Source organism: Marmota monax, unplaced genomic scaffold, assembly GCF_021218885.2.
Source record: "Marmota monax isolate L192 unplaced genomic scaffold, Marmota_monax_Labrador192_F-V1.1 WCK01_AAM20220418_F8-fsc00052, whole genome shotgun sequence".
Classification (NCBI taxonomy): domain Eukaryota; kingdom Metazoa; phylum Chordata; class Mammalia; order Rodentia; family Sciuridae; genus Marmota; species Marmota monax.
In genome coordinates, this window is record NW_026693473.1 from 7,035,641 (window position 1) to 7,056,473 (window position 20,833).

Sequence of the window (20,833 nt, forward strand, 5' to 3'; positions counted from 1 at the left end):
TTCAAACCTCAGCACCACATACAGGAATTAATTCTTTTGCTTTTTATAAGAGGATTTTCTAGAATTCATTTGTTAATGTAATGTGTATTATACTGGTATAAGGGAATGGTAAAATTTGTATTTTATATGTGAAATAACAAAACACTAGTTAGTATACTAACCAATAAGCTACTTATATATAAATACAGTTTTTCTTCTCTTATATGCTCAATTCTTCCCATTCTCTTGCCTTTTTCAATGCTTTCTGCTATGATAGGTTTTTTGATTGTTATGTTTTTCTACCTTGTTATAGCTTTTTGTTCCTCTCCTATTTTGCTTATTTCTTTTGTTCTAACCTTTTGCTGTTCTAGGCTTTTGCTTTTTAATCTCAGTATTCATTTGTTTATTCATTCATTCAGCAAACAGTTTGAGTTCCTAGTATGTGCAAGATACTGCTAATTGCTGGGAATACAGTGAACCATGACAGCCAGGGTTTCAGGCAAAGCTGCTGCCTTTAAAAAATCTCAGGAGTTATTGAGGAGCCTGCCCACTCCAGGACTAGTACTGATCCCCATATCCCTGACTGTCAGTTTTTCTGTAACTTTGGGAAGCTGCTTTGGGTAGACAGGAGAACTTGAAGGGGAATTCTTCCTGGACTGAGAGGAGAGGAAGCTCTGTCCTATTAGGTCTTGCCTTCTCTGGGCAGGATAGGGGTCTTGACCACCAGGGGTTCTAGGTCCATTCACTAAATGGCCAACTGTAGAATTTTCTAAAACTAAACAAATTTTCGGCAGGAGGATCACAAGTTCAAAGCCAGTCTCAGCAATTTAATGAGGCTAAGCAATTCGGTGAGACCCTGTCTGTAATAAAATACAAAATAGGGCTAGGGATGTAGCTCAGTGGTCGAGTGCCCCTGAATTCAATCCCTGTACCCACCCCACCCCCCGCTGAAAAAAAAAAAACTAAACAAATTTTCATAAATCACACAGTTTCCCCCTATTTCGATAAAATTTATTTGTTTAAAAGGTATCCTTGGGGCTGGGAATATAGCTCAGTGGATAGAGTGCTTGCATCACATGCACAAGACCCCAGCTTCAGTCCTCAGCAACACACACACACACACACAAGATATCTTCAATTCATACTGGATTGATTAGTAGTCTAGGAAGGCTCAGTGGAACCAAAATTCTAGGGTCATGGGGCCTTTAGGCATTCCTGTTTTTCCTTATGCTTCTTCTCTTTGCTCCTCAGGTTCCCTGCCCAATCTGGTCTCTGAACTGACTGTGTTCTCTCTCCTAGAGGATCTCTCCTCTGGGTCCACAATCTAGCTAAAGCTGTAAGACAAATTGAACATTCCTCAGCTGTTAAGGTTTTGCTCAGTACATAATAAGTTTTTATTCATTTTCATTTTAAAATTAAAAATTCCAAATTTGTATGCACTGTCCAAGGCTGGCAATAAACTTTCCTGTATAAGTGCATAAACAAATCAATACTAAATGCTTAGATGGGGTGTAAATTTTATGTAAAGACAAAATAAAAACCAGGTAATTAAAACTTGGCAAAATTCTTTTTTCTCTTTCATTTTATTTTATTATTTTTTGCAGCACTGAGGATGAAACCCAAGGCCTTACTCAGACTGGGCAATTGCTCTACCACTGAGTTACACCCTCAGCCCTCAAAAGTTATTGAAATCATACAGTGTATATGACTAAAAGAAAAAGAATTTTGGTAAATCAGTATATTTGGTAAATTAAGTGAATTGGGTTTTGGCAAAATTGGCTAAGAAGACTAATAAAAATTACAAACTACAGGGAAAACAAATTAATTTTAAAATATTTTCAAACTTTAATCACCATAAGCTAAGAAATTTCCATGTGAAACACTAACATTTTGATTATATTGATCAGGATACAATCATAAGAAAATAAAACCAGGGGCTGGGGTTGTGGCTCAGTGGTAGAGCACTTGCCTAGCACATTCGAGGTCCTGAGTTCAATCCTCAGCACCAAATAAAAATAAATAAATAAAGGTACTGTGTCCAACTACAACTAAAAAATTTTTTAAAAATTAAAACCATACTGAGTTTCTTGCTTATTTTTTAAACATGTGAATCTACAGAAAAGTTGCAAAAATAATACAATGAATACTCATTTACTCTTCACTTAGATTTACAAATTATGAAAGCTTTGCCATATTTGCTTTGTCTACATATAGGTAGGTAGATAGACATGATTATTGTTACAGTTTACTTGGGAGGAGGTTACAGAAATCATAATTCTTTAAAATATATCTCTAAGGATATTCTTTAATATAAACATGCTCAAATTATCAAGTTCAGGAAATTTAACATTAATGTAATACTATTATACGATATATAGTCCATAACCAAGTTTTGTCAATACTGAAAAAGCCTTTATACAATTTTTATTCCAGTCTAGAATCTAATCCAGGTTCACATAGTACATTTCTTTGACCTGCCTCTCCTTTAATCTGAAAAAGTTTTAACATCTTTTATTAGTCCTTTTTGATATTTATTTATTTTAACCATGCTGGGGATTGAACGGGGCCTTACCCATGACAAGCAAGTGAACTATATCCCCAGTCCTCTTTTAAAACAAAAATTATTTTGAGACAGCATCTTCCTAAGAGTCCTAGGCTGGCCTGGGACTTACCATCCTCCTGCCTCAGCCTCTAGAGTAGCTGGGATTATAGGCCTGCATCATTCCACCCAGCTGATATTTACATTAAAAAAATTTTTTTAAATATTTATTTATTTTTTTTTTAGTTGTAATTGGACACAATACCTTTGCTTTATTTATTTATTTTTATGTGGTACTGAGGATCAAACCCAGGGCCTTGCATGTACTAGGCGAGCACTCTACCTCTGAGCCACAACCCCAGCCCTATATATGGGTGGGTGTGTGTGTGTGTATGTGTATGTATATACACCTTTATTTTATTTGTTTTTATTTTTATGTGGTGCCAGGGAACGAACCTAGTGCCTCAGGCATGCTAGGCAAGCGCTCTACCACTGAGCTACAACCCTGGCCCCCCCACATTTTTTTTAATATTTATTTTTTATTTGTAGTGGACACTGTAAGGTCCTTGCTTAGCATCTGCACAGCCATCTTAAGTGACAGCCACCATTTTAAGAAAAATTTTGCTTTCCCGCCCTACCGTGTTTCTGAGAAAGGCTCACCACTCCCTCATTATCAGTCCAACCCTTAACCTGCTTTAGGACCTGCTTAGCTTTAATCCCGGAGCCTGCCCCATAAAAGTCCCAAACCCTAAGCCTGTTTTACTTCTCTTGTCTATGGAGAGATATGCCTTTATTTGTCAGCTGTGACAAACTCTCCGCCTGGTCTCCATCTTCCATTTCTCGCTCGCCTGCCTCCTGGTTCCTTGCTTTCCTATCAATTATTTATTTTCTTTATTTATTTTTATGTGGTGCTGAGGATTGAACCCAGGGTCTTGCATGTGCTAGGCGAGCACTCTACCACCGAGCCACAACCTCAGCCCCAATATTTTTGAGACTTGAGTTATCAAGTTAGTTGTTGCATGGATTATCACTCCCTTTGAGTTTGTCTTCTTATTACTTTGAGGTTATTCATTTTTGTCAGGAATACTATGCAAGTCACATGCACTTTTCAGTGTCTAACATAAGAACACACACGATGTCATTTTGTCTTATTGGTGATCTTAATTTAGATCCTTTGGTTAAGATGATGCCTGGTAGGTTTCTCTATTGTAAAGGTATTTCCCCCATTTGTAATGAAGTCATTGTGGGGAGATATTTTGAGATTATGTAAATATACTGTTCAGAACAAATTTGTGTGTGTGTGTGTGTGCATGTGTGTGTGTGTTACTGGAGATTAAATCCAGAGCCTATTGTGTGCTACGAAAGCACTTTTCTACTGAAATATATCCCATGATAGTTGACTCTTGATTGAATCATAATAATTATAACTATGATGGTTGCAAAATAGTGATTTTTCTATCAATTCCTTTATATTTGTTAGTTGACATTCTATTGTGTAGGTTTCCCTCACCCCCTTCTTATTTCCTATTTTTTATTTTTATATACATATGTGTGTGTGTGTGTGTGTGTGTGTATTTGATTCTCAAGTTTTTTTTGACTTGGCAAGTGGAAGACATTGATTTAAAATTTGAATACTACAAAAAATGTTGCTAAAATAATTTTAGTGAATATATTAAAAGAGAACATACTCATGACTATATTGCTAGTTGTTTAATATATTGTTTATATATATTCAAGAATACTAATCTTTAAGAACAAATTTTGGCAAATAGGTAAAAATCCATTATTTGGGTGAGGGTTGTGGATTAGTGGTAAAGGGCTTGCTTAGCATGTATGAGGCCCTCGATTTGATTCTCAGCACTACATATAAATAAATAAAATAAAGGACCATTGACAACAACAACAAAAAACAATTTAAAAAATCCATTATTTGATTAACCAATCCTTGAGTGAAGTTGGCTTTCTTTTTTTGTGGGGAGTGGGGAACCAGGGATTGAACTCAGGGGCACTCAACCACTGAGCCACATTTCCAGCCCTATTTTGTATTTTATTTAGAGACAGGGTCTCACTGAGTTGTTTAGCGCCTTGCCATTGCTGAAGCTGGCTTTGAACTTGCAATCCTCCTGTCTCAGCCTCCCCAGCTGCTGGGATTATAGATGTGTGCCACCAGGCCCAGCTGAAATTGGTTTTCTGCCAGTGGTTCTGTAAGACCTACTGTTTGTATAAAAATAGCATTCTGATAAACTTGGAAACAAACAGATTGATCAGGATCAGATAAACTTCTTCAAGTTTGTGATTTAAAAAATACAAATTCAGGGATGGAGGTATAGTTCAATAGTAGAGTGTTTGCTTAGCATGTAAGAGGATCTATGCTCTATCTCTAGTCCTGCAAGAAACTAAAAATTTTTTAATTAAAAATCATTAAGTAGCTGAGGACTGGCTGCGCTGTGGTGTCCTGCCCCCGGGTGGCCTTCTAGCAGGATGGAGGCAACTTTGAAGCAGCACTTGGAGGATACAATGAAGAATCCGTCCATTGTTGGAGTCCTGTGCACAGATTCACAAGGACTTAATCTGGGCTGTCGTGGGACCCTGTCAGATGAACATGCTGGAGTTATATCTGTTCTAGCCCAACAAGCAACTAAGATAACCTCTGACCCCACTGATATTCCTGTGGTGTGCCAAGAATCAGATAATGGGAACATTATGATCCAAAAACGTGATGGCATCACCGTGACAGTGCACAAAAGGGCCTCTTGATCTCTCTCATCAGTTCTCCAGCAGCCTGTCATAGGGACTCAATCCTACTATGTTAATTATCTTACAAAACTAATTAAGTTTGGGCTGGGGATGTGGCTCAAGCAGTGATGCGCTCGCCTCAGCACCATATAAAAATAAAGATGTTGTGTCCACCGAAAACTAAAAAATAAATATTAAAAAAACTTCTCTCTCTCTCTCCTCTCTCTTTAAAAAAAACTAGTTAAGTTGCAGTGATTAAGCCATTCATTGAATATACATTGAATACTTTTCTATTTATTTTAGAGTGAGTTGCTTTTTAACCAATGTATCAGGATATTAATAAGGATCATGTTTTGAAGCAGCATGTCCAGATCACTTTGTATATAAAATTTCGTTAGGTTAAATAAATCTGCTTGGAGGAAAGCTTAAAAAAATCATTAAGTAATTGCTAAGTAAGACCATTGTCTTTGTGTGACATTATTGAACCATGATGCTAGATATTTTTGTATATTTGGCAATTTTTTTGTATTTGCATCTCAGATGCACAAAATTGGGTTAATCATAATCCTTGGTTCATGATATACTCATCTGTTTCCAAGCATAGTGTTTTTATTTAGTTAATTGATTAGTTATTTTAAATACTGACTATAATTAGTCATAATTTAATAACTAGTTATTTTAAAAACTATGCACCTATTAACCCATGATTCAAACAAGAACTAGAACAACAATTCCACTCTTCATATGCACTTAAGAGAAATTCTTCCTTATATACAAGGGAAGACCTATATGATTGTTCATTGAAGGAGTTTGCAAGAGCAAAACTTAAAAATTCAAATGTCTATTAATGGGAGAGAGAATGAATAAACTGTGATAAAATGGACTAATGTATGAACTAACTGTTCATATAATGGACTAATATGCATCAGTCAAAATCAATGAACTATAGTGACATTTAACATGAATGAATTTTATCAGTATTAAAAAATACTGATAAAAAGTGAGACCCCCATAGAATATTTCTCAATCCTTTTTATAATGTTGCAACATAAAAAAATCTAAATAACACTTTTTAGGAATATAGATAGATGCAAAGAGACTAGATAATAAGGGAAGCAATGGAATAACACACAAGGGATTTAGGATTATGATGATGGATGAAGGAGAAGCACAGGGTATGGATACACAGCTAGTGTAGATTCTTGTGGTGTTTACTAACTGCTTTAAAGAAAATACATGTAAACCCAGACTTGGATATAAAAAGAAAATCCTGTTTTTTGGAACTTGTACTATAACTGTAGTTTTAGGATTTCCTGATAGAGCTGATTGTAAGCATGTGTTGAGATCACATTGTATTATTTTGGGATTATACTGTATATAATGTGAATTTCATACATTTGTAGAAACAGAAAGTAGTAAAATCCCATTGACTAATGTTGTTCCTTTCTTAAAAAGCATAAACTCTTTAGTAGGAAAATATGACAAAGTTTGAACAAAGAGAATTTTTATATAAATGAAATCATAATTATCATTAAAAGTTTCTCTCATTTCACTTTTAATACACACACACACACACACAAATTTTCCCAAGTCTGAAAATTTCTAAAAGTCATGTTAGGAGTCATTAGTTTTTCATGAAATTATCCTTGATCCCTTCCTATCCTTCCCTTGTCATATCCAGTGCTCATAGATCAACACTGATTATATCATCTTATTACTGTAATCTGCACCTCCTTGTTTTCACAGCCACTGCTTTAGGTGTGGGCTTACAAACTAACAACCCAAGGGCTGAGGGCCACCTGCAGCCTACAATTTTTTAAAAATATTTTTTTAGTTGTTGATAGACCTTTATTTTATTCATTTATATGTGGTGCTGAGAATTGAACCCAGTGCCTCACACACGTCAGGCAAGCAGTCTACTACTGAGCCACAATCCCAGCCCCAGAAAATTTTTTTATGTTTTTTTTTTAGTTGTAGATGGACACAATACCTTTATTTTATTTATTTTTATGTGGTGCTTCACATGTGCTAAGCAAGTGCTCTACCACTCAGCCACAGCCCTGGCCCTACAGACAAATTTTGTATCATCTGTGCAATGTTGAAATTTTTAAAAAATTTGTTGCTACCCCCCCCCCCCCAAAAAAAAAGTGACAACATTTAAAGACTTGGATATTGTACCTAAGATTTCGGTTGCTTTTTTTGTATTTTTGCAGAGCCTTATACATGCTGTGTAAGCACACTGTCACTGAGCTACACCGCAGCTTAGGTTCCAACTTCTTTTGACAAATAAGAATATGCGGCAACCCTAGGCTCATATGCCAATTTGACAATATTCAATTACAGCAAAGGTGAGACTTCCCTTCTCCTTGAGGTCTGAGCTTTCCAGTTTAGAATTCCCGCCATATCCTGTTGTTTTTTGGAACTGGTTCACTTTACTCTTTGGCATTACCGGCTTGGTTCTTGTAAGGATTCCAAGTCTTCGCCGACTTGTCTTCTACTCTTATCTCTTTCGTAGTACATACCCCGTCCTGTCTCCACATTTTTAAAGTTAGTTTTCTAAGATTTGATCAAATCACGTGATTTGTATATCCTTGATATACTAATTATTTCAGTATTAAAATACAAGTTCCTTAAAATGGCTTTTCATGATCTGGGCTACCTGCTCCCGAATGCCACATCATTGTTTCCCACCCTTTCCCAACTTTGATTACTACTCAGAACCAGCAGTTCCCAAACCAGCATATTTCCTTTTGTCTGCCAGTTCTGTCCTCTCCATCTTCGCTTTCCCGTTTCTCCTGGTTAACTCTTGCTCATCCTCAAAAACTGCGCTGACAACAGTCTTCCAGGGAACCATTCCCCGAAACCTTTCCCTCTTCTTTAATTTTGTGATCCCAAAGCGACTTTTGTCCTTAACACTACCGGTGTTAAACCGGGGCGGGGGGGGGGGGAGGGGTCTGAAGTAGAGTTAATCGAACTTGGATTAGACCGGCGTTATTTACTAGTTTTCACCTCTGAGTCCAGTTCCCACGGTAAGAGGACATAAATGCGTAAGCGTCCGCATCTTGACGACTTCCTGAAACCAGGCCTCTATCGGTGATCTAGGTCCCAGTTCCTACCAGATCGCAAACCCCGCACACCCGGCACTGAGGTCTGCAGTTCGTCGCTAGCCCAGCCTCGGATTGGGTAGAGCGGTGCATGCTGGAAGCGACTGGATCGTCGAAGGGCTTATTGGGAATTGTAGTTCTTGGAGCCGGAAGTGGGGGTGGCAAGGATATTAACCGCAGCTGAGACAGCAGTCACTGAGGCTGCCGCCGCCCCAGGGTTGTGCATCACTCTCAGCCCACCAGTCTTGGGTGTTTCCTCTGGCCTTTCGGGGCTCCGGGCGCCCTGACGAGCACAGCGGCCGGGCCGCCTCTCCTCAGCTAGGTGGCGGCTCCGCAGCCCCGGATGCGGCCGTAGGGCACGGGAATGGATCTTGGCGGCTGTGAGAAGCTCCTGCCCGAGGAGAGCAGGTGGGCTAGGAGGGAGCTGGGGAGTCGGGGACTGTAGGTGGGTTTGAGCACAGGGAGGTTTGGGAGGTCTCGACAGCACCGTGAGAGGTGTCAGGCGCACAAACCTGCGGGTGCCTGCCCCGGGGTACACGTCGAAAAATTTCTGAGAGGAGGGACTGGAAGGGTGTGAAGAGGACGGGGAAGGTGGGTCAGATTCGTTGAGGGCTGGGGAGCAGAAAAGGTTGACCCCCAGATTCAAGACTGCTAGAGAGGAGGTGTATTGAGAGTCGGGGAGATAAGGTCTGAGGTGCTGTAGTGAAATTTTATAGGCCCGAGTCTATAGATAGGAGCAGGAGACCAGACTGGTACCTGGGCTGAAACTTGCGGTGACAGCAGGCTGGACCAATATAAGAGGGTGAGGTAAGATGAGTTTGGGGAAGAAGGCGAGGAAGGCCCGTGGATGAAAAGTGAGTGTGTGTAATGGCAGTGGCGTGGGGATGGTGACTTGCTGATGAGACTAAAAATTGTGTGCATGCCTTTTGTCAGTGCTTGATCACTTGTCAGAGCCAAAGGGCCTTTCTGTCATTTCCTTTTCTTCAAACCTTTCACTTCTTCCGCACGATGCAAACTAAGCAAGTGCACATTTATATGGAACTATTTATTGTCAGAGAGTCCGTGTCTTCTGGAAATTAGGGAATTTCAGTATGTTGGGTTTTTCCTGAGGTGCTGGGAATTGAAGCCTGGATCTCATACATGCTACCACTAAACTATACCGCAAGTCCTGGGATTTAATATTTTAAAAATTACTTTGCCCAAATGATCAACTGGACTCTGTAGAGGTGTTTCTCTATTTGGGTTTGCTTCATTATAACTGGTCTTACTTATGGTGGGGTGTAGTTCACAGGGGTACTTACCTAGTATGAGGAAAGTCCCAGGTTCCATCACCATCACTGCAGTAACAATAACAACAACAAAACTGGTCTTAACCTCTTAAAGAGGCTGAAATGGTGACAGGACTACAGCAGGAATGTGGCTTAAGGGAGTCTTGCTTGACATTTAGAAGCAATTTCAGACAAGTAATGGTCTAGGAGTAGCTGAAGTCCAAAGTTTAGAAGCAGATTTACCTCTGAGAAAATATCCTCAGGGGAGAACTGAAATGTGCCTGAGTGAAGATTTTGCTGTTTTAAGGGTGACTCCACTTTTTGTGCACAGGTACCCTGTGGCTGGCTGAACAAAGTCTGGACTGACAGAACTTTGGGGGTTTTGCCGGAGATCTATGAATGATGTGCACTAAGTAAAACTGAACACTTTACTTCCCTTTTCTATTTTTCAGTTTCTACTTATTTATGTTTGGCTATTTATTCTTCCTCCAGATGTCTGTGAAACCTAAACAAGTTTTAGAGTTATTTTGATTTTCCTTTACTAGTTCATGTGGGGCAGACTGAGTCAAAATTTAAATTCAGTTTCTTTCCCCTTTTAGCTGGAGGTGCATTAGTTGTTAATTTATCAAACAATTATTTACTATATGCTAGGCACTGTTTTAAAAGCTTTACATATATTAATTTTTTTATCCTCTTAACAACTGTATGAGGTAGGTACTTTAGTTACTATCATTTCACAGATGAGGAAGCTGAAACATGGACAGGATAAGTAGTCATACAGTGAATCTCTCTTGGGCCTGGGGTTTAAACCCAGGTAGTCTGGCTCCAGAATTTTCATTTTTAATATCTTTACTATGCTGCCTATCAGTATGCTAATAGTGACAATGAAATATATAGATAGGTACCTTTCTGTTCCTGTCCTTCAGGCCAACACCACATCTCCTTTTCAGATATCTTTGCTTGTCTGTTTTTTTAAAATATTTATTTAGTTGTAGATGAACACACAGTATCTTTATTTATTTTTATGTGTGCTGAGGATCAACCCAGTGCCTCACACGTGGGAGGCAAGCACTTTACCACTGAGCTACAGCCCCAGCTCTTGTCTATTTTTGTATGCTTATCTTTTAACCAGCTAACTTTTGTCAAAACTATTAAATCAATGGTGTTTTCCCAACAGTCATTGATATTGTTGTTATAGACTTGCTTTCTCTCTGTTAGTAGTCAGTGAACTCAGAATGTGTTTCATGAGGCTTCCTGGTACTTATGTTCTCCTTAGCTCCAGATAGATAATTGATAAATATATGCCTTATGCCTGAAAATTGGAATATTGTCACTGGGAACATAACCTTTCTATGACCACTACTGTACGCAATTCATAAACAGTCTTCCTGATGAGTTGGAATCATTTTTAAACATAAAGGATAGAACTTCAGTACATTTTCTGAAAGCAGTTGATATAGTGAAATGCACATAAACTTTAAAGCCAGACAGACCTACATTTGAATCCTAGCTCCTCCGCTTGGTCAAGTTACTTATCCCGAATTAGTGGGAAGAATAATACTTTCTAGCTAGAGAGATTATGATAATTCTACATAATGTGCACAAAGCTCTTCAGAGTGTCTGGTATGTACTAAGTGCAAATAATTTTCTGCTTCCATCCAATCTCCAGGTTTCTTGAGACATGGTGGGTTTGTGCTCCTCAGGTTACTATTTGCAAGAGTAGAAATGTTCTTCCTCCTTTCATAGCTCCTCTGAGTTGAAAACATTGGAGACTGAGGTGTTGGGCTTTTTTTTTTCTTTTCTAGCATTACTGGGGATTGAACCATGGGTGCTCTGTCACTGGTTTAGCTACAGCCCCAGCCCTTTATTTTTTATTTTGAGACAGGGTCTCAAATGCCCAGGCTGGCCTCAAACTTGCAATCTTCTTACCTCAGCCTCCTGAATAGCAGGATTTACAAGTGTGTGCCAATATGTGTGGCTGCCTAATTTTTAACTTCAACCTGGGAATGTAGTTATGACATAGGTTCCCCTATTGTTTTCCAGCCAGCTAGCTATCCACTAGCAAAGTGCCATGATGCATTTTGTTAACTTTCCCTAGGGTTTCTTAAATGCCAGTTGTATAGAGATTGTCTGCTGAAACTACTGAACAGTTAAAGGAATGGGCCTTCTAGCATCGTTCTGTCACCCTAGACTGCCTTAGGCTATAAAGTCTACTTCTAAGCTTGGAATTTAGCTACATACACTCCTCAGTATACCTGGTACAGTGATCCAGATAGAATCAGAATTTAAGTGGTAAGATACTTTTTAGTGTCTCTAAACTATATTTATTCAGCTGACCAAAAAGTTCTCTTCCTGTTCTCTGTCTTAATAGCATTTTCCAATCAATTAGAGGCCAGAACCTCAAAATGAAATTTGATGTTTCCCTCTTCTCCATTTCCTGTATCCAGTCACTAGATTCTATGAATTCTGTTCCTGATTTTCCTTCGAAGTAAAGGAAAAAAAAAATTCAAAAAAATTCAGGGTATAGTCTTGCTTTAGGCATGGTCAGTCTAAGTTCTGAAAGTCAAGCATTTGTCCCAGTCTGTGAGCTCTGCTTCCTGATGTGTTGGTTTCATTATCAGGCAAACTTTTACAGGATAACTCTTGCCAACTCCAAGTTTGGCAATCCCAATAAGAAAAAAAGTACGTAGTCCCAATAGCTTCTGCAAAAACAAAAATCCTGGGACTGACTCTTTTTGTTCTGATTTGAGTTCCTGTTCTTGTGATCAAGGTATGGAATATGCTACTCACTTGGACCTAAATTATATACCCAATGCTGGATCATAGGGTCAAGTGAGACCTTCTTGGAACCTCATGAATCAAAGTTAATTGGTAGAGGTATGTGTGTGTGCCAATATGCGTGGCTGCCTAATTTTTAACAGAGGTATGGTAGAGGTATGGTTCCCCTGTGGAAAATCGAGACTTCTGTCACCAAAATAAAATGTCATGAATTCTGGGCAGATGCAAACCATGCAAAATAGTGTTATCTCTCATCGGGGATTATTTTTGTATACTAACCAATCTTCCTGTCTGAATTTAGTTTAATAATTCCAAATAGCCTCTTCACACTGCTACTAATTTAATTTTTGAGAAACAAAGTTACTATGGTATTTTACTCAGAATTCCAGTATTCAATCTGTTTGTTATCCCTTATGAATCTCCTAGTTACAGAACCATGACATTTGGCCATTTTCTTTTTTAGTTGTAGATGGACACAATACCTTTATTTTCATTATGTGGTGCTGAGGATCAAACCCAGAGCCTCACACATGCTAGGTGAGCACTCTACCACTGAGCCACAACCTCAGCCCCAGATTTTTGGCCATTTTCACATCTCTCTTGCTCTTCTTTTTCTTGCTTCTCCACACTCCCTGCAATACCTCCATCTTTGCCAGGAAAGCTTAGTCATCCTTTAACAACTTCTTTAGAAGGTAACCCTAACCTGTTCTTTTCCATTCTCACTTCACAGCATAGTTAAGTGCCTGTTTCCCCCATTACTTTTTGAGTTCCCTGAGAGATGGGGACCCTCCTGCTCAAATAACCTAGCTTCCTAACACAGTTCTTGACATATATTTGATGCTCAGTGAATATTTGTTCAGGAAATGAAAAGATTAACAATTTGAACATGGCTTTTACAGTTGGGCAGTGCCAGTGGTACTCTTGCTATTGAAAGGAACTTTTATTTCTCCTCCCTATTCATTTTCATTTTTTTCACATTTATTTTTACTTCATATTTTTCCCTTTTCCCTTTGATCATGCTAAGGATTGACAATTCATATAGAACTAATAGTAAAGCAGGTTAATCATATGATTTTTTAGCAGTTCACACTGCTAATTCAATTACTAGTACTCAAAACAATATGAAACACATACACCATAGAAATGTACCCTTGTAACTTTTAGGAAAACTGCTATTGTCAGAACCCAAGAGGGGGAGGCAAATCAGCTGACTACAGTAACCCTAAGCCTGAAGATTTTCTCAATATTCTTTCTCCTCACAGCTGTTTCTGCTTTTTTTTTTTTTTTGTACCAAGGATTGAACCATTGAACCCAGGGGTGCTTAACCGTTGAACCACATCCCCAGACCCACTCTTTTTTAAAATTTTGAGACAGGGTCTCACTAAGTTGCTAAGGACCTTGCTAAATTGATGAGGCTGGTCTTGAACTTGCAATCCTTCTGCCTCAGCCTCCCAAATTGTTGGGATTACAGGCATGCCCCACCACACCCTGCTGTTTCTGCTTCTTTATAGCTTTATCACTTCTGTTAGGTGGATTTTTTCTTTTTTCTTTCTTCTTTATCCCCCTCCCTCCTCCTCCTCCTCTTCTTTTTTGATCTTCTACTCCACAAGTTTCATCATATTGTCTGGGTGATTATAGACCTACTTTGTCCAACATGATTGCCACTAATCACATGTGACAATTTAAATAATAGTTTTAAAATATTAGTAGGAGGAATGGTATATCAATGACGTATACTATGGGAGCGCTAATAAAGGAATTATAGTGGACCAGATCATTTAGAACCTCTGGAAAAGAGATTGAGCTAGAGGTAAACCTTAATCCCTGAATGGGGTGACAAGAAGCATTCCAAAATGAAAAGATCTGATGAAGTCACAGAAATAGAAGTGAGATTGTCATGTTTGTAATAGGGAGAGAGGTAGTCTATATTGTATTTAAATTAAAGAATACCGAGCAGGAAAATTGGTGTTAAGATTGGGGCCCAGTGATTTAAAATCTTTGAACTTCATACCAGGAAGTCTGTACATCATCCATGGTTAGTTTTCTAACATAAGGGATTCTCCTGCCTTTGGTTAAATCTAACTCATTGTTGAAATTCACTAATTTCAATATCATTTAAATTTAGTATGGTTGGTGAGACATTGGTTTAATAGGAAGTCGCCAAGTATGCTATAGATACTGCCTATTTCCTCCCAGATATTAAGATTTGGCCATTAAAGGGATGGAACTGGCCAATAATTAGGTTCTCCTAAGTACCCCAGAACCGAGAGACTATTTATAATAGAGTCAAGTACTGTTTTTTCTATATTATTTATATTAAAAGCAGCATAAATACTTAACTCTATAGTCTACAAGTTAATACTGTATAGTTAAAAACAGAAAATATGTAGCCAGATAGAAAAATGTGCTAAACACAAATTAAGTGTGGGAGTCTCTTGCTACCTCAGTGTTACTAGTAATTATCTCTCTTAATTTTTTTTCCTCTCCCTTGAGGAGGAACCCATTACTTCTTTCCAGGAAGTGTTTTCTAGAATTAAAATTCCCAGGGGCTTACCTGACCACAGTCTTTCAGCCTAGGAAGCCCCTGATACTTGGGTATTAAAAAAAATCCTTTATGGTGCTTTCCAGTTTCTTGTTTGCTAACTTTGTTCAGATCATTGATCCATTATTAATTACTGGTTTCAAAGAACACCTAAACTTTTCCCCTCTTCTCTGTGTTCCCTTAATATCACCAAAATTTACTGCTGTAAACATTTTTTTAGTGTCTTTATGTTGTGGCATAAATGTAACATTACATTTTGCCTTTTTATAGTTTAATATACTATCATTAGCTTTGAAATCTTTTTGATCAAGAATTTCAATTCTTTCATGGTATTTCATTATATGGATATCATACTTCTCTCTCCTTACTTGGTACAGATTGATCTTCAACTGTGGTGAAGTATCAGGTAATGATACCATGACCCAGTCTAGATAAAAGTTACTGGATGGAAGGCATGTGCTGATGAGCTGAAGTTGTTTCTCTTTACCACTAATAAGAGTACTTGGAGATTGATGATGTGTCTGTATATATTTATTCCGTTGAATCTCCCTTTATATTTGCAAAGTACTTTCCCTTATTTATTATATATCACTTATTTTTAGTTATTAGTTATATTTTAGTTACATATATATGATAATACAAGTTTCTTAAAAATAAGATTTGTTTGTAACTTTTTTTTTGTTTTAATCTTGGTGCTCCTTATTATAATTTGGCAAACTTAAGACTGAGTTGGCATTTAGGAAAATTATTTTTCCTCTAGATGTCCTTGAGTCACTTAAGCAATTTCTATTCCTCTTTAAAGGAGGAATGTAGTCAAAATCCTCTCAAAAGAAATTAGGTAGGGGGCTGGGGCTGTAGCTCAGTGGTAGAGCACTTGCCTCACATGTATGAGACACTGGATTCTATCCTCAGCACCACATAAAAATAAAAGTAAAGATATTGTGTCCATCTAGAACTAAAAAAATTATTTTAAAAATTAGGTGGGACTTTATTCTGAAATTGGTTTTACTGTGAGTTGATGAAAATGATTTAGGTGGAGGTAAGTTATGCTTTCCCTTGCACTCAGGCCTAGTTCCTCTTTGGCAGAGAGTGAGAGACTTAGAAATACATGCTTTTATTTTAGGGTGAATAAGGAAGAAACATTTTGTGTACTTGTGAAAGCTATTCTTCCAAGGACTGCTCTCAACCTAATACACTTCTCAATCTAATATACTGTGTCCAGGTAAAGGCTACTTGTGAATAAAAGGTGATACCATACAAATAATTATTATCAAACAGGTTTAAGCTAGGAAAAACTGGCCTTACCAGCTGAAAATGTGGTTAAAGAATAGGGAAAGGATATTTGATTTCTCCATGGTGATTTGTTTGCTTGCATCTAATGGATTAATCCAACTGCTATGTATGGGCATCAATTGAATTTAGTATTTCAACACTCTGAAAATGATATTTGTATCATTAGGGTAGAGGACAATAACAAGGTGAAGACACAGACTAATCATGTAAATCAATTTTTAAAAAAAGTTTGGTTTACTTCTAGGTGAGCATATATGTATGTGTATGTGTGTGTGTGTGTTAGTGTGTCTCACACACACACACTCCAAATATAGATTATTGAGTATATTATAGAATAAAAGTCACATTCTTTTGTAGCTTTGACAACTCAAGGGAATGTTACTGTGGAGAAAGAAAAGTTCCTTAGCATCATCCAAAGGAAGCTATTAGTAGATATGAATGTTCATAGTTTTGAGGATTTCATTGCTGTTTGTATAACTTTAGAAGCAAAGTTCTAGGGTGATAGGGTATTTGATGTTTGCTTGTGGAATTTATCTTGCTATTCTTTGACAGCTAATGCAGAATGAATCAGAACACAGATATGCAGAGTCACCTGTTAAGCCAGACAGGTTTTCAGGCCTGTAAGACTTGACGGTAGCCTGTTGGAATGTGAAAACTGTGTCAGAAGACCTGAGGTTAGCTCTGATAAAGCATAGTTGGAGCTAAAAGTTGGCAGTCAGTTGGCATTTTAGTGATCACGTTAGTCCCTCTGATACAGACATAGAACAAGTCTGGTGATCCATGTTTAATGAGATAAAGTTAAGGAAACTGGTTGTCTCCAATTTAAATAAATTCTTGTTCACAAGACCTTCAGAGCAGAAGACCGGAGTGAGATCCATCTGGACCTCCCTTTTGAGATAACACTCTTATACCCTATCTATCATTGATTTTATTTATGAATTTTACTTTCCTCATCTACTTTCCTAAAATATCTCCAAAAATTAACAAAAGAGATTAGTTTGGAGTATTGATAGAAAGGATTTTAATTCAGGACCCCCCCCATAGATATTTATATGATATAAAACAGTTATGGTGAAAGTTCTCTGAAGAAATCATTGCCCTGAAGAAGGAAGTATATTCTAAAAAGAAATAAGAGGAAGATAAAGTGTGCAACATAACGAATGGGGGCCCAAGAGGCAGAGTTTGACACTTCTCATGTTTTTCTTGCCTAGTTTGATTGAGCATATATCCAGCTCTTTCATTCACTTACATTTGGTTTTGAGTTTTTATTGTGTTGGAAACTATATTGACAAAATGTTGGAGATTTAAGAGAAAAGTTGAGGATCTTCTAGGACAGCAATTTCAAACTTTTCCACCAAAGTACATCAAGTCATCTAGGAGAATGAGCTGATAATGGACTGGTTTGGGAACATTTCCTAAAGTGGCTCAGTGCAAACTTTAAAACAATTTTGTCTGAATTTTAACTTAAAAATCATGGAGGACATTTGTGTTCTTATCCATATTTATGTGAGTATGTACATGAATACTTTCTGCCCTTTACTATATTGTACTTAGTGCTTAGAAATAATATTGAATACAAAGTAGTGTTTGGCTTTTTGTTTGCTTATTTGGTAAAAGATTTCTGGTTCTAAGTAAATGCACTCATCTTTTTGCCCTTGTACTGTCACTGTTCAGAAATGGATCTTAATATGTCATACTCCTAAATACACAGAGTTGTAGACTACTTATATGAAGATTGAATTAGACAGTAGATGAAAATCATTCACAAAGTATAATGTGTCATATAAAATAAGGGTGTTTGATAGTTTGTTTCTTCTTTTTAATTTTAGTGTTCTTTATAGTTTTATCCTGTAAGAGTCTATTCTCAAGTGTAAAATGAATGGAGGAGAGAACGTTAGAATGTGGGCAGAAGGATCCTTGGCTTAGACTTTGTTTGGTATGATCAGAAATCAGGTATAACAAATTTAACTAAACATTGATATAATTGCAGGAGGGAGCACTGGCAGTTGCTGGGCAATTTGAAGACTACTGTTGAAGGTTTGGTGTCAGCCAATAGCCCCAATGTTTGGTCCAAGTATGGTGGCCTGGAGCGGCTTTGTAGGGACATGCAGAGCATTCTCTATCATGGGCTCATACATGACCAGGTATGTAGAAATCTTATTTTTTTCTAATTCTGTATTACTTGTTGGAAACAAATAGTTAATAGTTGCATGAAGGTGTTTGGCAGAGAGAAGATGAAGGGCACTAGTCTGTGAGCTCTTTTTTTTTTTTTTTAGTTGTAGACAGAAACAATACATAAATTCTATATAAATCAGTAGAATTTATATGTGATGCCAAGGATTGAACCTAGTGCCTTACACATGCCAGGCAAGTACTATACCACTGAACCACAACCTCAGTCTGTCTGTGAGCTCTTAATGGTAGGATTGAAATTTAATACATTATTTTTTTTTGATCCAAAACATTTTACTTAGTGCCTGATGTACCAAAGATGTCAGTGGAATGAATAAATTGCTGAGTGTGACAGCATATTATCAATGATCAGTTTATGTTAACTGTTGTTGCTTTAACAAATGACTATGAACTTAATGGCTTATTATTTTACAGTTATTATTTAAGTATTAAAACACTAATATTATTTTAATAATATATTATTGTGTATAATATATTATATAATATGTGATAATATATAATTATATATACAATGTTATATAACATAGTAGTATATATTATTATATATGAGTATATAATGTTATATATTTTAATAATATTATTATAACTTATTATTTGAGGTCACATTTCTGACTTAAGTTTCACTAGGCTAAAAGCATGGTGTCTGCAGGACTGTGCTTCTGGAGGCTCTAGGGGATTCTCCCATTTCTTTGCCTTTTTGGCTTCTAGAGTTGCATTCCTTGAATTCTTTGGCTCCTAGCCCCTTCCTCTATCCTCAATACCTCTTAGAAGAACTCCTGTAATTACATAGGGCCCACCTGGATAATCTCACCATCTCAAGTTCCTTAATTTTTTTTCCTCCTCCTCCTCCTTTTTCTTCTTCCTCCTCCTCCTCTTCCTTTTCTTCTTTTTCTTCTTCTTCTCTTTCTTCCCCTCCTCTTCCTCCTCCTCCCTCCTACTCTTTTGGCAGTACTGGGGATTGAATCCAGGGGTACTGTACCACTGACCTACATTCCTGGCCTTGTAATTTTTTATTTTGAGACAAATCGTACCGACTGACTTTGAATTTGAATTTGCCTCAGCCTCTTGAGTACCTGGGATTATAGGTGTGCAGTATTGTATCAGTCAAAAGATCCTTAATTTAATCACAACTGCCAAGTCCCTTTTGCCATAAAGGGTAACATTCACAGGTTCTAGGAATTGGGATGTGGATGTCTTGGAGTACCATTTTTCTTTTTTCTTTTTGGGTACCGGGGATTGAACTTGGGGGCACTCGACTACTGAGCCACATCCCCAGCCCTATTTTGTATTTTACTCAGAGACAGGGTCTCACTGAGTTGCTTTGCTTTGAGGCTGGCTTTGAACTCATGATCCTCCTATTTCAGCCTCCTGAGCTGCTGGAATTACAGGCATACCCCACTGTGCCGACCTTGTAGGACCATTGTTAGTCAACCAAAGTCAAGAGGCTTTTTTTTTTCCCCCCTAAATCTTAGGTTTGTTTTAAAACCATGGTTCACATTCCCACACCCTCCTCCCTGATTCTCTTTGAATTGGATTTTTCATTGTTTCCTAAATTCAGAATTTTTTTTATTACTATCTTTGCTTTAAATTAGTAATAGGATGAAAGAATTAAATACTTTACTTATAGGGCTAGTGAGAATTCATCCTCAAAATTCACATGAAAACTCCAGCAGTTTTAGAAATGACTAGTGAAAACGAGGTGAAGAGAAATGAAGATTAGCCTGAGTAGTTAATAGTGATTGAGTCATTGGGATTTTTCTCTTAGGAGCATCCCAGGACACATTTGAGAAATAATTATATTATCGTTTTTTTTAATATCCTTTGAACATTACTTTGTAGACAACTGGTTGATGTTTCTGAGTGGTAGTTTTGATTTTAATTTGTGTTTTTGTTATAAACTTTATTTGATGTTGAGTTTCTTTTTCTTTATATCCTCAATTCTAATAACATTGAGTTTCAAAAATAAATGGAATCCTATAATACTTAATGGTTTTTGCTTTATCTTTGGCAATTACTCCATTTGCAGTGTTTCAAATAAGGTTTTGTTATGGGTAAAATTTTCTAGTGAGTCATTGGGGTTTAATACAGTCTTTTAAAACATCAAACTTCACAAATATATGCACAATTATGTACTTATAAACACTCATATCCTCCCATGTCAGGGACGAGTATTGTTTCCTGGAAATCCTTTCCCCTGCCCAAGCTCATTTTCTTTTTTATCAGAATTTGTTTTCAGTTGGTAGTCATATTGCAAAAGATCTAATAGGCTGTAGTGAAAGTGTTCATACTTGATAGAATATAATGTTACCTTCCCTTCTAGAAAGATATGTATATTGCTTCTGAAAAATATCTTTAAACCAGTGTTCCTGTTGGGTATTTTTATAATTCAATGGGAAAGTTA

General features: G+C 37.3%; 3 protein-coding genes across 4 annotated transcripts in view; 2 read left to right on the plus strand and 1 right to left on the minus strand.

The window, feature by feature from the left end:
* Positions 1–8,410, minus strand: part of Fyttd1 (forty-two-three domain containing 1) — a 38,404-nt gene extending 29,994 nt beyond the window's left edge. The window contains exon 1 of the mRNA XM_046457833.2: positions 8,264–8,410. Within this exon, the coding sequence (XP_046313789.1) occupies positions 8,264–8,315 (52 nt within the window). The 5' untranslated portion in view covers positions 8,316–8,410. The remainder of the gene's footprint in view (positions 1–8,263) is intronic.
* Positions 1–20,833, plus strand: part of Rubcn (rubicon autophagy regulator) — a 66,416-nt gene that overhangs the window by 4,236 nt on the left and 41,347 nt on the right. The window contains exons 1-2 of one of the 2 annotated variants that reach the window (XM_058583539.1): positions 8,466–8,766; positions 18,230–18,383. In XM_058583539.1, coding sequence (XP_058439522.1) covers positions 8,723–8,766; positions 18,230–18,383 — 198 coding nt within the window. In that variant the 5' untranslated portion in view covers positions 8,466–8,722. Of the gene's footprint in view, positions 1–8,465; positions 8,767–18,229; positions 18,384–20,833 lie in introns of those variants that run through there. The other variant, XM_058583540.1, reaches the window with a different exon arrangement.
* LOC124101709 (ragulator complex protein LAMTOR5-like) lies at positions 3,279–5,423 on the plus strand. Its single transcript, XM_058583541.1, has one exon. The coding sequence runs from the start codon at positions 5,000–5,002 to the stop codon at positions 5,273–5,275; it is 276 nt and encodes a 91-aa protein (XP_058439524.1). The 5' UTR covers positions 3,279–4,999; the 3' UTR covers positions 5,276–5,423.